The sequence below is a fragment of the Syngnathoides biaculeatus genome, chromosome 12, assembly GCF_019802595.1.
Source record: "Syngnathoides biaculeatus isolate LvHL_M chromosome 12, ASM1980259v1, whole genome shotgun sequence".
Classification (NCBI taxonomy): Eukaryota; Metazoa; Chordata; class Actinopteri; order Syngnathiformes; family Syngnathidae; genus Syngnathoides; species Syngnathoides biaculeatus.
The window spans coordinates 16,463,654-16,479,670 of record NC_084651.1 but is presented as its reverse complement, the minus strand read 5'-3'; the positions used below and the strand labels follow the sequence as shown (position 1 = coordinate 16,479,670).

General features: G+C 40.5%; 1 protein-coding gene across 1 annotated transcript in view; it reads right to left on the bottom strand.

Annotated features, from left to right (window-relative positions):
- The window catches only part of LOC133509991 (stromal membrane-associated protein 1-like), a 69,338-nt gene extending 53,660 nt beyond the window's left edge, over window positions 1-15,678 (bottom strand). The window contains exon 1 of the mRNA XM_061837621.1: window positions 14,491-15,678. Within this exon, the coding sequence (XP_061693605.1) occupies window positions 14,491-14,608 (118 nt within the window). The 5' untranslated portion in view covers window positions 14,609-15,678. The remainder of the gene's footprint in view (window positions 1-14,490) is intronic.
- Window positions 15,679-16,017: the final 339 nt, after the last annotated feature.

The window sequence follows — 16,017 nt, the reverse complement described above, 5'->3', positions numbered from 1 at the left end:
TCAACTGTTATTTATGTAAATGTGAAAATAAAAGAATTTTAGAAGCTCCAGTGTGTCTCAATTTCTCATAGCTGTTATTCTTGAGTCTACAAAATAGACACAATCAACAGCGCCTCTACAGGTTGCACTTGATTTTGCTCAAATTGCTTTTTTATGTGAATTATCATTAATTCCACATCCATCTATCCAGCCATCCAATTTCTATAGCATTTATCCTAAACAGAGAGAGCGAGAGAAAATTAAGAACATACTGTATGGCTATTAGGCCTAATATGTATGGATCAAAGTCTGTTCGAAGGTGCTGAACAACCAAGATGAAGTTACATAACAGTCTTACCAGAGAAGATGAAACAATGCCATGAGAATGCTGCACAGCTCTAGCAAGTCCAGGACCTCCAGGCAGATTCAAGATGGATTTTTATTCTTGTTGACATACATTCAGGAGAGGAGGATGGACATTTTAAATTATCCCACAAGACACAGCTGCACGAGCCTGAAGCTTTGAATATTTAAAGTCATGTCTCAAATTTTCTCTTGAAACTACAGATGTATGTTATGTATGTATGTTATCAATTTAAAAAGTACATTATCCAGCATACTAAATAAGCACTGTTTGTACCTAGCAGTAAAGTTTAACTGACTTTTGAGGTGTGCAATTTATTTGTGAATTATCAATTGAAAAATAATCTGATTAAAAAAAAAAATATATATATATATATATATATATTTTTTTTTTTTTTTTTTTTTTTTCTTGGGAGGCGTGGTGGATGACTGGTTAGCACACCTGCCTCACAGTTCTGAGGATCTGGGTTCAAATCCTGGCACCACCTGTGTGGACTTTAAATGTTCTCTTCGTGCCTGCGTAGGTGTTAAATGGCTACTCCGGTTCTCTCCCACAACCCAAAAGCATGCACGCTTGGTTAATTGAAAACTAAATCAGGAGTGCTCAATGTGTCGATCGCGATCAACCGGAGTCTTGGTCGATCCCAGGACGGCATGCCAACAAAAAAAGACGTCAGCCAATGTTCCCACTAAACTGCACGCGTGCGCAATTGTGCACCACTGATGCAGTCTCTTCACAGATATTCTGTGTTCCCCGCAAAAAAAAATAATAATCCAATGCAAATTGAAAGTATAACATACATCTACACAGTAAGTGCCATTTTACAATGTGATTCAATGAGGGAGGGACAATTCACATACGTGCTGTAAAAAATGAAAAGAACAAGCCACTGGTATCTGTTAGGCAGCATACCCAACTTTCTCTAACAATGACTGCTGTTCCGTCACACTCACTTTTTCCTAGTTTACCTTACACCCCCCGCTCTTAAAAACATACTCATTATTACAAATACTAGTACTTACGCAGCCCATCAATGTTTTATAATGACAGTGTCCACCACCGTCACTTTAGTTAGCAACCCAGTCTGGGCAACGTAGAGGTTAAAAGTGGTTAAACTGGACAAGATTTTCTCTTTCCCAAATGGGAAAGGTCTGGTCTGAAGCCAAAGTAGAAAGTGCAGGATGAGATGGTGTGTCATTCTAAAATTCCACCTTGGCACAGCCTGATCCAGGATGAAAGCACTGACAATACAGTGCAGAAAAAGCTGATTTTGTATTTTAAATATAGGAGACAACATAACATTAACCTTAAAACTGTTTGGGAGTATCATCATCATCATCATCATCATCATCCCCCCCTTCCTGTCGTCAGTAGCTCGTGAAAGGCTGGTTGCTTGAAAAGTAGATCTTGGGGTAAAAAAGTCTGGGAACCCCTGCTCTAAATTGTCCGTAGGTATGACTGAAAGTGTGAATGTTTTTTTCGGTTGTTTTTTGATTGGTGTTTGCAAATGGCTGACGATCAGTGTATCCTGCCGATCGCCCAAAGATAGCTGGCTCGTGACCCATGTGAGGATATGCGGTTTGGAAAATGGATGGATGGTATACAATCCAATGCAGAAATGTATTGGGAACAGTACTGTGACATGTTTAACTTTTTTTTTTTTTTTTTTATTTAATGAGTACACTGTGTCGCTGCTGCAATCCCGCCTGTACACAAGCTTGAAAACACAGGGAAACTGTCATGTTTTCCTATGTTTTGTTTTGTTTTTGTTTCCTGTCCAAAATTTGGAGGGAGCCATCTCTGCTTGATTTCAGACTGCCGGATGCTGTACAACATCTGACATCATAAAAACTGTTAACATTTGACCATCGCTGCACTAAACTGGGTGTCGATTTTAACTGTTATAGTGGTACTGTGCAGTGGCGACGTGATGGCGCATTACCAGAAACAGTTTAACGTTGCACCTGAAACCATCAAGGAAAAAGAACTACAAATTAGCGCTACAAGCTTCTCGGGGGGGGGGACCTTTACTGTTCAAAAATGCACCTTAGTGAACTAAACTGAACTGGACCTACATGTGGAATTGAATATTATATAAACACATTTGTTTTCATTTTAATTGACTCTTACTCACACTACTGTAAATTATTAATTTAGTGAACTGGAGATAGCTTCTGACATGCACTTATCTGAAAGAAACTGTTTTGTTCAAGCTTTCGTTCATGTTGTTTTTTTAATATGTTCAATGTGTTCAGATGATATGCTCCAGTAAAGTAAACAAGTTCAAATAATTGAGTACTTGGAGTTCTTATGCTAATGTTCTGGCCGAGAAATTTGCCAATTTCAAATAGAAACAGATACTTAAGGTAAATGAGTAAGTAAGTAAGTAAGTAAGTTTTCTTTCGGCTTGTCCCGTTTTGAGTCGCCACAGGGTAACATCTCAGATGAACACTCATATTTGTTTGGCACAGTTTTTACGCCAGTCAGATGCTCTTCCTGACGCAACCCCTCTTGGGGAGCAGGGGCCCCTGTGAGATACGAACTGACAACCCCTGGTTTCCCAAACCAATGCTCTAACCACTGAGGTATGGGGCCTCCGACTTAAGGAAAATGAGTCATTAATTTAAATAGAAATGGTACAGATTAGGAATGCACAACACAGACAAATGTCACTTTGTCATTTAACAAATTGCTTTTTTAGAATGGTCAGCGAAGCAGCGAAGTGCTTAAACTGCCGTGTGGAGCAAAATGTGAACGTTAGTACTGCCGACGTGCAATAGCCCTCAGGTGATCCGGTCTCTCCTTCCCTTATTTGCAAATGTTTAAAAGGTCCCTCCCATTCCAATCATCATCATCATCACCATCATCATAATTAGCAAAGGGTAGTTAAATGAGAGACAAACGACTTGAATGGCTTTGTGGCTAAAGACCGTCAGCACTGTATTCCAGGACAATCAGATTAAAAGACTGACAAATTGAGGGGACTTTTATAGATCCAGGATTCAGCATATTGGTCCAACAGGGCCTGCTGAAAGAGAGCAGAACTGTGCGCAGAGCAGTGGGCTTGCCGGTCTCGGGTAAGAGCATCAGTATGTTAATTCAGTGGCACTAATACGCTTGACGGCCTAAAGGGGCATTAAAGCAGGGATGACTGAGTGTTAAGCCTAAATCAACAAGCTGAGCCCTCGTAAGCAGGAGTCTATCTGTTGGATATCTGGCTTTACTTTAGTTTGCACTCTCAAAAAAAAAAAAAAAAAAAAAAACACCACATGCATGAAATTGTCCCTGTCAACGAATCTTTAAAATGATCACTGAAATGTTTGACAGTCAAATCAAAACACAGAATACCATTAACCTTGTAATCAGATGGAGCATTGTATCAGAAAAAGTTGGATTTCGCTCTTAAAACTACAGAAGAGCCATAAACTATGTATTTTCTTTCCTACTACTAATGTGTCAGACCATTTCATGGATTTTCATACTGATAAATGTTTTTCCTCACACCCTTGAGCATGTCTTATTTCTCAGAGGGAAAAAAAAGGTTATAAATGAGCACTACACCCCATGTTTTTGTGCTTTTAGTGATGTCTAATAAAATAAACACGGCAAAGTGGCAACAAGAATCATGAGTTCTGGTTCTGGTTGTGCGTGGATAATTACAGCCAGGCCCAAAGTTAGAATTCCTGTTACTGATGAGATGGACTCATTTGTCAGGTCTGACAAGTCAACATCTGCTGTGAAGCGGCAATCAATGGGCCGGACCAGGAGGGATAGCACTACAACGTTTTATGAAATGAAAAATAACGGTGAAATGTTCTGCCAGACTGTGAAATGTTTAATTAAATGTGTTCCTCTAGCATTAAACAGGGCCACAATTAAGTGTTAACAGAAGGCACTTTTATCATTTATTAATTAATGTTGAAAAGGGTTCTAGTTTTTCTAAAACATTATTTAAGAAAATGTGACCCAACCATAAACTACATGAAAGTACACAACAGAGCCAGTTGGGGAGTGGAGCATACAATGGTCAAGATTGTAGCAAGTACCATCTATCCATTCATCTATTTTCTAAGCCGCTTATTCTCACAAGGGTCGCAGGAGTGCTGGAGCCAATCCCACTATCATCGGGCAGGAGGCAAGGTACATCCTGAAATGGTTGCCAGTCACTCCCAGAGCACATAGAGACAAACAGCCTCGCACACATCACACCTAAGAGCAATTTAGAATTTCCAATTAGTGCTTTTTTTGTTGTTGCTGTTTTGGGGGGGATGTGGGAGGAAACCGGAGTGCCCGGAGAAAACCCAGGCAGGCAGGGGGAGAACATGTAAACTCCACACAAGCGGGCCCGGGATTTGAACCCCGGTCCTCAGAACTGTGAGGCTAATGCTCTACAGCTCTGTCACCATGCCGCTGCACCAAGTACCAACTGGTTTAACTTGGGCATAGAATAACATTTGCATTTATCTTAAAATACTTTGCTTGCTGAAATGAGACCTTGTGAGGTACACGGATGTTTTGCACTGCTTTTTCTGTGAATCATGCAGATTATCTGTCCATCTTTTGGACTAATCATTGTCCAGAGCAGCGGATATTTTTAAACATTTTTCTCTGTATTTGGGACATTGTTCAGATACAGATATGTTGTTTTCCGTAAAGGCTGAGCTTTCAGAAAACTTCCTTCAACCAGGGTGGAGACTTTCTAAAATCCGCCCTCAACAGCTTTGCGCCATTGTTTCTTTGTATTTGGGACAGACTTTTTTTCAAACCTTTCAAACTACTTGGTATAAATTATCAGAGTAACCCCCCCCCCCCCCAGAAATAGCTTCACTAGTATGAGTAAAAAAAAAACAAAAAAAGGATTAACCTCATAAAAAAAAAAAAAAAACAATCTGTTAGGTGCACTAGTATGAATAACTCAGTTAAGTACCTCTCACTATTAGGGAAGCATGTAAACACAGGAAGTAATTACTATCGCTGTGCTCTGACAGTATATACATGCACATAAACAAGGTGAGTGCTGACATAATTCAACAAATTGAGCTCTGTTCGTACAGTGCACTTTCATGCAGGTAAATTTGTGCAAATCAACCAGCGACAAAACAAAGCCATACACTCTCGCTGACGGTAAAATTGTCAACTGATGTAAACCAACTCATACATTAGTATGAGTGCACACAGGAGACAAACTAGACACAGACACAAACCCACATGGCACTCAGACAAATGCATAGAGTAATTGCACATACGACATCACAAACAAAGCCATCAGAGCTGAGAACCACAAAGACACACACCCCGGAGCCTTGATGCAGGACAGTGGAGCTCTACTACAACATGGAGGAGGGAGGCAGCCAGCAGAGCATGAAATTAAAGCCCCGACACCGTGTGTTAGTGTACGAGCATGTTTGTAATGAGCTATGACACTGTTCTGAAGCAACCAATCAGAAACTAGAAGTGTTCGACTGAATAATGTGGCAATGAACACACGTAGACCTACCCTATAACCCTAAACCTAACTAGCAAAAACCTTCTTCATAGTTGCTCATCTGACACCGCCGCCAAGAGTGTTACGTGCAGAACACAAATAGTTTCGTTTGGTGAATTTCTTATAGTAAGTGAGGGCAACAGAAGACACAAATTTTACCAGTTTCATTGTCATGAAGTTATGAAATTCAAAAGCCAGTTATCAGATTATTATTAAGTAATTGTATGGTTAAACAAGAGTGTACAAACAGCATACCTATGTACATCAATTTATTCATTTGATATTTCAGATTTTTTTTTTCGGCTCTGGATTTCGCATTATTCCGGTGCATCACTACTGGTTACACAACGGATTGGTCACCGGTCAATCCCAGGACGCAACAATTCACACTCACAATCACATTTCGGTATGTAGAATGTACCTGTAAAAAGCCCACAAACACAAGAAGAACACACAAACACCACAATCAAAGGTCTGAGGTGAGATTAAAACACAGAACTTTTAACTATGAGGCCTATCCAAATGTCACACCGTGCTGTTTAGTTTTGGATTATAATACTTTAATCAAGACAGTTCCCACTGACACACACATTATAGACCAAAAGCAAAATATCTGTGAAAACAAAATCTCTATGTAGGCCCAATACGAATGAGGTCACTAAAAACCATCATCTTGTTTTTTGTGACCTCCCACACCGAGAGGAAGGACGTTTGATAAAATTGTGAATCCATTTAGACTTCCCGAATAAATACCTCAAAAGAAAAAAAAAAAAAACCACACACACACACACATTTGGAACTCTAACACATCCTCTTTTCAAGCCCAGTGAGAGAGAGATGAGTCATCCTTGTAACAACAGAGATGTGTCAACAAAAGTGCTGCAGTTCAAGTCAAGACTCATATTTGTAGACCTCCGGTAAACATGCTGTCCTTGCTCATTTTCAAATGTATAATCCCGCAAAGATTTAGGTTTGAACACACTAATGTAGAGGAGCACAGTATTGTGCTCATTTTTTTCCATAAATTGCGATTAAAAAAAAAAATCCCAGACATAATTGTCAATGCAATTCATTTCCTTTGCCACTGCTCTACAAAGCATCTGAGAAAGTCAGCTCTGCGAAAAGTAGTCCTATTTTGCTTCAAAATAAAATCCACTTACTCTCCACAAATAATGCCACAGTATTCAGTAGTGTAAAACAAGTCTCATGGATGTTAAAGGCAATGCTGCCCTCTTCTGGACTTTTAGTGTATTGTCAGTGCCACCATCTACAGCCAAAACCACATTTATGAGCTTAGACGATAGGAGACAAACAATACATCTCCCCTACTACATTGTGGAATGGGGTTTGCTTGCCACATTTTCTTGGTCATTAAATCAGTCAGTTAGGACCTGTAAACACAATTGTCCTATAGAAATGGAGGGAAAAAAAGCAAAACAGAACAGAAGAAAGAAATTGAGCCAAAAAAAAAAAAAAAAAAAATCAATACAGTAGTGCTAAGAGCTGTGCAGCCTCGATTGTTCGGTAACATAATGCCACAGACTGGATGCAATCTAAATGCTGACCTGTGGGTCATGTTACTCTAAGATGAAGCAATTAAATTTACTGGATTACCCACAGTAACGTTAAAACAGGCTAACTCAATGCTGCCCCGACAAAAGGAGTCTCATATACTGTAGTCAGAAGTCGCCAGACGATCAAGAGATTTCATTTTCCTTTGCCATGGGTCTGACAGTCATCTACACACAAAGGAAGACAACTGTTAAACATTTTTTGCGTATTGCACTTCATCCATTTGGGGAAAAAAAAAATCCTCATTTAATTCACCCATTATGTCATTCACCACATATTAATTAGGCTTTACATGATCAGGATTTTTGGGGCCGATCACAGAGTTTAAAAAAAAAAATGATAACTGATCACAAGATGGAGCAATGAGTCCATTGAAATGACCTGTTCATTTACTGTCTTTACTTGTGTACTTAATTGTGCCAAAATACATATTTACAATAAATAATGTCTTTGTTCATCTATGAGTGAGGCCTAGTGACAGCCAGAACAAATGAATGGTCTTCTACTAGATGGCAGTAAGTACATACAGTAATTCATGGATCTAATTTTTGGAACATTTTTGGTTAGTGTATTCAATCGTCGTTCCCCATTTTCTTATATTACACTTGGTGCACTCCAGTGTTGTCATTCCCACGAAAAGAACTGTATCCGGTCGCATTTGTGTTGGCAAGATAACGCCCAATGATTGTAAATGGTGGTATTGGAATCCAAGATTAGATTACAGTAGTCTGACATAGAGCAAATTTGTCTTGTAGTCTGATCCGCATTACATGTTGTCTCTCCCATGCCGCCGACATGTTCTTTATAAATAACTTTATTGACCATCAGATATATACAGTACTACTCCTAAAGACAAAAAAATACTACTACGTAATAAAAAACTATCTTTTGGATTCAGATATACTGTGCACGATGGTGATGCAAAGTAAATATATTTTGCAGAGTCCAACAATGACGGCGAATTATGATATTAAAGCCATCAACCAATCAGCATAAAATGCTAATTAGCAGCCGATAGCAATATCACCGATCAGATGGGTGTTAAGTCTAATCCTAATTATCATGACATTGTGATTTCTGAAACCTGATATATATTTATATTGATATACATCCTCCTTCACCCTCACTGAATATTTGAATCAGTACATTTCATTTTAAAAGTTAAAGTAGTTGGCCTTTTGTCGTCAGTGTGCGTGTTGTGGTTTCGTGGTTATTTGCCGCTGGCAGAGTTGATGCAAGCAAGAAAAGCGCATGATTTGTATAAAATGGATTATTTTCACACACAGCTACACTTAGCGTGCCCGTGAAGTCAAAATTTAACCTTAGACACTTCTGTTCATTATGAAGTAGGTGTGCATGTATATGACGCTGCCAAGGAGAAACTGAAGACGGGTGCTTGCCAAGATTTGCTGTGCCAGCACAGAAGCTCAAGTCCCACCTTAAGTACTAAGCGGTGTGCCATTTGATGACATTGATGAAAGGATTAACCACAACCAAAGGTGAAATAAAGTCTGTTTGAAACAGTGACTGGATTAACTGAGGTGCCATTGAAGAGAACAGAAAGGAACAATTAATCAGTAAAATCAATCAGGAGTCTCCCTGTCTCTCTCGTAGTTAGTGTGTGGAAAGAAGAGCCACCACAATGCAGAAGGAAAAAAAATAAATCTCAACATATCAGGGATGGACACCAGAAGGGATGAGTTGATTTATTGAAATTTCTGTCAATAAAATGCTACTTCTTTTTGTCAAGCTTTCACCCATGCATATATATATATATATATATATATATATATATATACACACACACACACACACACACCACACACACACACACCACACACACACACACACACACACACACACACACACACAGTCTGCCTTATATACAAATTTCCCAGTACCAGGAGCATCTTGTTCTTATCTATCTATTCGTTTTTCAATGAGCTACATGTTAAGGCACTGACCATTAACAATTTTAAATAAAATCTGCACACATTGAGTATTCTGATCCACTATGCTGAATGGCACATCCTCATCCTGCCAAAACGTGAGGTATTATTTTTGCTGTGCATACCTTTATAGTAGCGGCACAGTGGACGACTGATTAGAGAGTCTCTCTCAGTTCTGAGGACCCTGCCTGCGTGGGTTTTTCCCCCACGGACTCCGGTTTCCTCCCACATACCAAAAACTTGCATGGTATGTTAAATGAGTCCTCTGAAAGCAAGTAGGTGTGAACGCCTGCGCAAATTATCTATATGTGACCTGTCATTGACTGGCATCCAGTCCAGGGCGTACCCCACCTCCTGCCCAAAGATAGGTGGGATAAACTCCAGAACTTCCGCAACCCTTCTGAGGATAAGCAGCTCAGACAATGGATGGATGGACGGATATTTCTAATAGTGGCAGTAGCAGTATGTTCAATTCCTTCCTTAAATGTGCCTCATTTCTTTTTTTTTTTTTTTTTATTCCCCCCCCCTGGGGCCTTCAACTTGAGCTGGGTCCATATCCAGCTGCACCTGATGCCTACTTCAAACTAAGATCGGCTGGCTGATCTCCTGGATATTTTTTGCTCCTATCGGAACACAGAGTGCACAGCACTTTGCCGGGAATGCCCACTTTTTGTATATGTTCGGTTAGACATGTTGATACCGTTTTCGGTCCCATCTGCACGGTTACACTTTTTTCAAGCCATGCCCGTCTAAAACAGTTTTTGATTCCAGCATCCTTGTCAATTGCCCTCGCTCGATCTTTTTCTAACACTTTTGCCATCGTAAAACTTTGAAGACACCGTCACTCAGTTCGCGCGAAATCCCACGCGCCATTACTTGGCTAACTAAGAAGTTACACTGCGATTTCTGAGAACCGAGAACACATGTACATGGCAATGGTGAAAGTCGATTAACCACTAACACGATTAGATCGTTACACTGTGTATGTATATATATATATATATATATATATATATATATATATATGTGTGTTATACTCTGTTGTCCAATCGAGTATTCTGCCGCAAACAAGTTTTAATGTTTATGTCGCAAAATGCAAATATTTACACTACCGAGCAAGTTAGAACGGCATATGATAGTCGTGCTTGTGCTAGCACTAAGCTGAACTTGCACCTCGGAGCCCACCACCAAGCGGCAGGCGCACAATACCCTACACCTACCCCCCCACCCCTCTGAAATTTTATCAAGGGATTTGCACTTATCTCAAGAATGGTCATTTTGGTCTGAAAAAGTTGGAATCCGCTGATCGGCGGAAAATTCTCATCCCTGCTCGTGAACAAGGCCCCAAAATACTTGAACACCTCCACTTGGGGCAGGATCTCATCCCCCACCTTGAGAAAGCATGTAACCCTTTTCCGACTGAGGACCATAATCTCAGATTCGGAGGTGTCGATTGTCCCCCAAGCCGCTTCACACTCAGTTGTGAACCGCTCCAGTGAGAGTTGGTGATCACAGCTTGATGAAGCCAACACAACTACAAACTCAACTGCAAATCGCAAAGATATAATACTGAAGCCACCAAACTGGGGTGTGCCAAGAGATTCTGTCCATAAAAATTATGAACAGAATCAGTGACAAAAGGCAGCCTTGGCGGAGTCCAACTCTCACCAGAAATGCGTCCAATTTGCGATGCAGACCAAACTTTGACACCGGTCGTACAGGGACAGCCCGTGTCAGGGGGTTCAGTACCTCATATTCCTAAATGACTGCCCCTCTCTTCACCCTATTGTCCAAGACATGCGTCCGCAAGTCCGATGACACAATCACAAAGTCGATCATCGAACTGCAACTTGGAGTGTCCTGCTGCCAAGTGCATGCGTGGACACCCTTTTGCTTGAACATGGTGTTCTTTATGGACAACCCGTGATGAGCAGAGTAGTCCAATAGCAGAACACCGCTTGGGTTATGGACGGGGTGGGCGTTCTTCCCAATCAAACCCTTGCAGGTCTCAGTGTCATTGCCCATGTGAGAATTGAAGTTCCCCAGCAGAACAATGGCATTCCCAGCGGGCACGCTCTCCACCACTACCTCTAAGGGCTCCAAAAGGTGTGGGTACCCCGAACTGCTGTTTGGTGCATAGGCTTAAATGTAAATCAGGACCCGTTTCCCCACCAGAAGGAGGAGGGAGGCTACCATCTTCTCCACCGGACTGAACCCCAACATACAGGCGCCGAGCCAGGGGGCAATAAGTACACCCACACCTCCACGGCACTTCTCACCGTATGCAAATCCAGAGAGAAAGAGAGTCCAACACCTCTCAAGAGGAGTGATACCAGAGCCCCAGAAGTGTGTGGAGACAAACCCGACTACATCTAGTCGGAACTTCTCGAGCTCACACACAGTCTTGGGCTCCTTCCCTGCTAGAGAGGTTACATTCCACATACCCCTATTTTTTTTTCCCAATTATTATGTAAAATGTATTACTTCTTAGAAGCAGCCAGGGTGCACACTCAACAGATGCTACAGTGAAGAAAATGAGTATTTGAACACCCTCCTATATTGCAAGTTCTCCCACGTAGAAATCATGGAGGGGTCTGAAATTTTCATCGTAGGTGCATGTCCACTGTCAGAGAGATAATCTAAACAGAAAAATCCACAAATCACAATGTATGATTTTTTTCCGATTTATTTGTGTGACCTGGCTGCAATTAAGTATTTGAACACCTGTCTATCATATATAATTCTGAACTTCAAAGACCTGTTCGTCCACCTTGAAAAGTACACCTCCACTCCGTCTATCATCCTGAATCAGATGCACCTGTGTGAGGTCGTTAGCTGCATAAAGACACCTGTCCACCCCATACAATCAGTCAGACTCAAACTTGTAACATGGCCAAGACCAAAGAGCTGTCCAAAGACACCAGAGACAAAATTGTACAACTCCACACGGCTGGAAAAGGCTATGGAGAAATTGCCAAGCGGCTTGGTGAAAAAAGGTCCATTGTTGGAGTAATCATTAGAAAATGGAAGAAGCTAAACATGACAATCAATCTCAATCTGAGTGGAGCCCCATGCAAGATATCACCTTGTGGCGTCTAAATGATCCTTGGAAAGGTGACAAATCAGCCCAGGACTACACGACAAGACTTGGTCAATGACCTGAAAAGAGCTGGGACCACCGTTTCCAAGGTGACTGTTGGTAATACACTAAGACATCATGGTTTGAAATCATGCATGGCATGGAAGGTTCCCCTGCTTAAACCAGCACATGTTAAGGCCCGTTTTAAGTTTGGCAATGACCATTTGGATGATACAGAGGAGTCAAAGGAGAAAGCTTTGTGGTCAGATGAGACCAAAATTGAACTTTTTGGTCATAATTCCACTAACCTTGTTTGGAGGAAGATAAATGATGAGTTCCATCCCAAGAACACCATCTCTACTGTGAATAATGTGTTGGCAGCATCATGCTTTGGGGATGTTTTTCTGCACATGGGACAGGACGACTGCACTGTATTACGGAGAGTCAGAGCATTGAAGATGGGTCGTGGCTGGGTCTTTCAACATGACCATGACCCGAGGGACACAGCCAGGAAAACCAAGATTAGGATTTTTCTTTTTAGATTATCTCTCTCACAGTAGACATCCACCTACGATGAAAGTTTCAGACCCCTCCATGATTTCTAAATGGGAGAACTTGCAATATAGCAGAGTGTTCAAATACTTATTTTCTTCACTGTATGTAACTTTTGTTTTTGTTGTATGGGATAATATTGAGTGGGCTATATCTACAATGCATCATCCTTTGATCATGTCAATTGGCATACTTGATAAAAAGATTTTTGAAATAATACTGCAAGACCGGAAGATGTTCTGTTGAAAAAAACAAATAATTTATTTCTGAATACTTTGTATTGCATTCTGACCCAAAATATGTAGAGGTAATAAGATGGTTTTATGATCAACAGCACTGTTAGGCGTTTGTCAGTTACTGTTAAACTTGTTCAGTCAGAGCCAATTAATTGATAAAATGAATTAAAAATAACGTTTGTCAAATGTGGAGATCTGGTTAAATATATTTTTCCACAAAAACAAAGTGGACTTATCGCATTTTTCAAAATCCTGTAGCTCTTTACATGCACAAACGAGAAAAACTGTTGTGATGATCATTACCCTTCAATTAATCACATGGACAATGAAAAAAATTTTCCAATGTCATTTGTCTTCAAAGAGCTGACATTTTCATACATGTAATAACATTATAGAATGTACATATAACTTCAAATAAATCCCATCATCATGTTTTCCGCTTGCCTAAACATCTGCTTAGGTTATATCAACAACAGCGATTACAAAGAAAATAATGCATTGTTTTGATTGGTGCTGCCAGTTATTTTATGATTTGCAGTCCTGAAGTACTGCCCAGGATTTGTAAACTGGTATTTTCATGACCTAATTTCACCACATGAGAGGAGGTAGATCAGCAAAATTTGTGTAAGATCGCAAGGACGTTTTCCCACTCATAAACACAGCAGCCAAGGACGCGAAACAGATACGTCACCGCCCATCGTTGTCAAGATGACGGTGCTTTTAGAGACCCAAAGCGGAAACGCTAAACTATCCATTTCAAAATAAAACATTCTTCCAATGACGATTGATGATGATTCAAATCAATCCTTTAATCGATATATAGACATAATAAACGACACGTGTTGTGCTAAGTTACCTGATGGTAACATCTGAGAACAACTCTGTTTGTTTAAGGTACACTACTGGTGCTCAACGCTTTTACTTTTAAGATACAGTATTTAGCGGAAATTGGATAATAAATGGGGTTGTGAACCAGTACACATTTTAGTAATTTAACATTTAAAAATAATCCTACCTTCCAATTAGTATTTACCACTACGGTTACACCACATAACATAAATGAATCGATGACGGACAAATCAATTCTATTGTCATGCAAACATTTAACAATAAGGAGGGGAAACAGGAGGAGTATATCGAAAACGATAGTGTTTTTGGCTTCAGTGGCCAGTTATGAAGCAAGCAAACACAAGCAATTGGAGATTTCACACGGACATTTTTTATCTGAGCGGCAAAAAAAAAAAAAAAAAAAAAAAAAAACATGCACACTTTACCTTTCGCCTCACAGTCAGCACAATACTTGTTCTCGTCCTCTCTCAGCAGTTTCGACAGAATGGCCTGATGCTGCTCATTCAGTTTCTGGGATTTTTCTCTTTCAGAGCGCGTCGTCATGTCTGCCCAAGTGCTAATGTCAGTCCTTGAATGTGGACAGGCGAGGCATATGAGAGAGACAACAGGTTTCTCCTAAAAGGCTCGTGTCATGCCCGTCAAGCTCAGCCTCACTGCTTCTGCACTGCTAACAAACGGCAGCATCCCTGCTGCGTTCAGGATCGTGGGATATTTTAAAAACCCAGGTGGACGCACAACCATTCGGCTCCGGGTTTGAATTAAATGAGAGACCGCAGCAATGTTCGGGTTTATTTTCATAAAGTAAAAAAAAAAAAGTACACTAAAGAGATTACAACAATGATATAGTGATATCTAGCAGGTGATAAGGTCAGGTTTAAAGATGCTGGTTAAGGTAACTGGTTACTGCACACCTGTGCTACGGACAAGTCAAATAAAAGGACACGACTGTAAATCGTGCAACGTCTCAGAAATATATACACGACTCACGAAAAAAAAAAAGCTCGGGTTATTGAGTTTATGTTTCAAATTTCAGGATGAACCTAAAAGACATTACAGGTTAACTTAAATTTGACCTTCTCTAAATGTCTCAGTGCACATGTCCAACTATTCAGTGTTTCAGTCCTTTTCTCTGACGAAGCTGAAATGCAAAATTCACAACATCCCCTCAGGAACATCTTGTTCGAAGACTCGTAATATAATGTACTGTTAATGAATCGTGAGGCGGTCTCATGATGTCAAAATGGGAACTGCTTGACGAAGAGGACAGGTTAAACATCGTTTTGAATTCAACCCAAAAATGTGTTGATCGATTCATGGTTCAAATATCTAATTTTGCATTTGTCAATAAATTACTTTGAAGTCATCTCTCTGACTCTCACAACCCCTGTCGGTTGCATCTTTGAATGGCATATCCCTGACATTGTTTGCTGTGAGGCAGCATTTTTCTGCGGTCAATTAGTTTTAGAGGGAATTGCTTTCATAGCATTTCATAGCATTCGAAACAGCTGTAGAAAACATTGGAAATTCTTGCATGATCTATCCATCCATTTGGCAGGGCGGTGGTGGAGGTTGTTTGTCGATGTGTCCTGCAATTAACTGACAACCAGTCGAGGACGGAAAGTACAACACCTCTCACCCAAAGTCAGCTGGGATAGGACAAGTTCACCCTTTGCACATCCTGTTGTCAATCAGAATCAGCTTTATTGGCCACGTGTGTAAAAACACACAAGGAATTTTTCTCATTGGAGGTTTGATGTCAGGTAAACGGACGTACCGTAATTAGTAGAGAAATGTCCAACAAATATCAAAAAACATAGTTTTATATGACTATGCATTGTGTGGGTATCTCAGGTCTGACCCTCCCGTGACGTTCACCTGGTGTTTGCGTGGATGTTCTCTGTCTGGGTGCTTCCAAGGAGGAACCTTAGGCACATTTTCTATCAGTACGCATG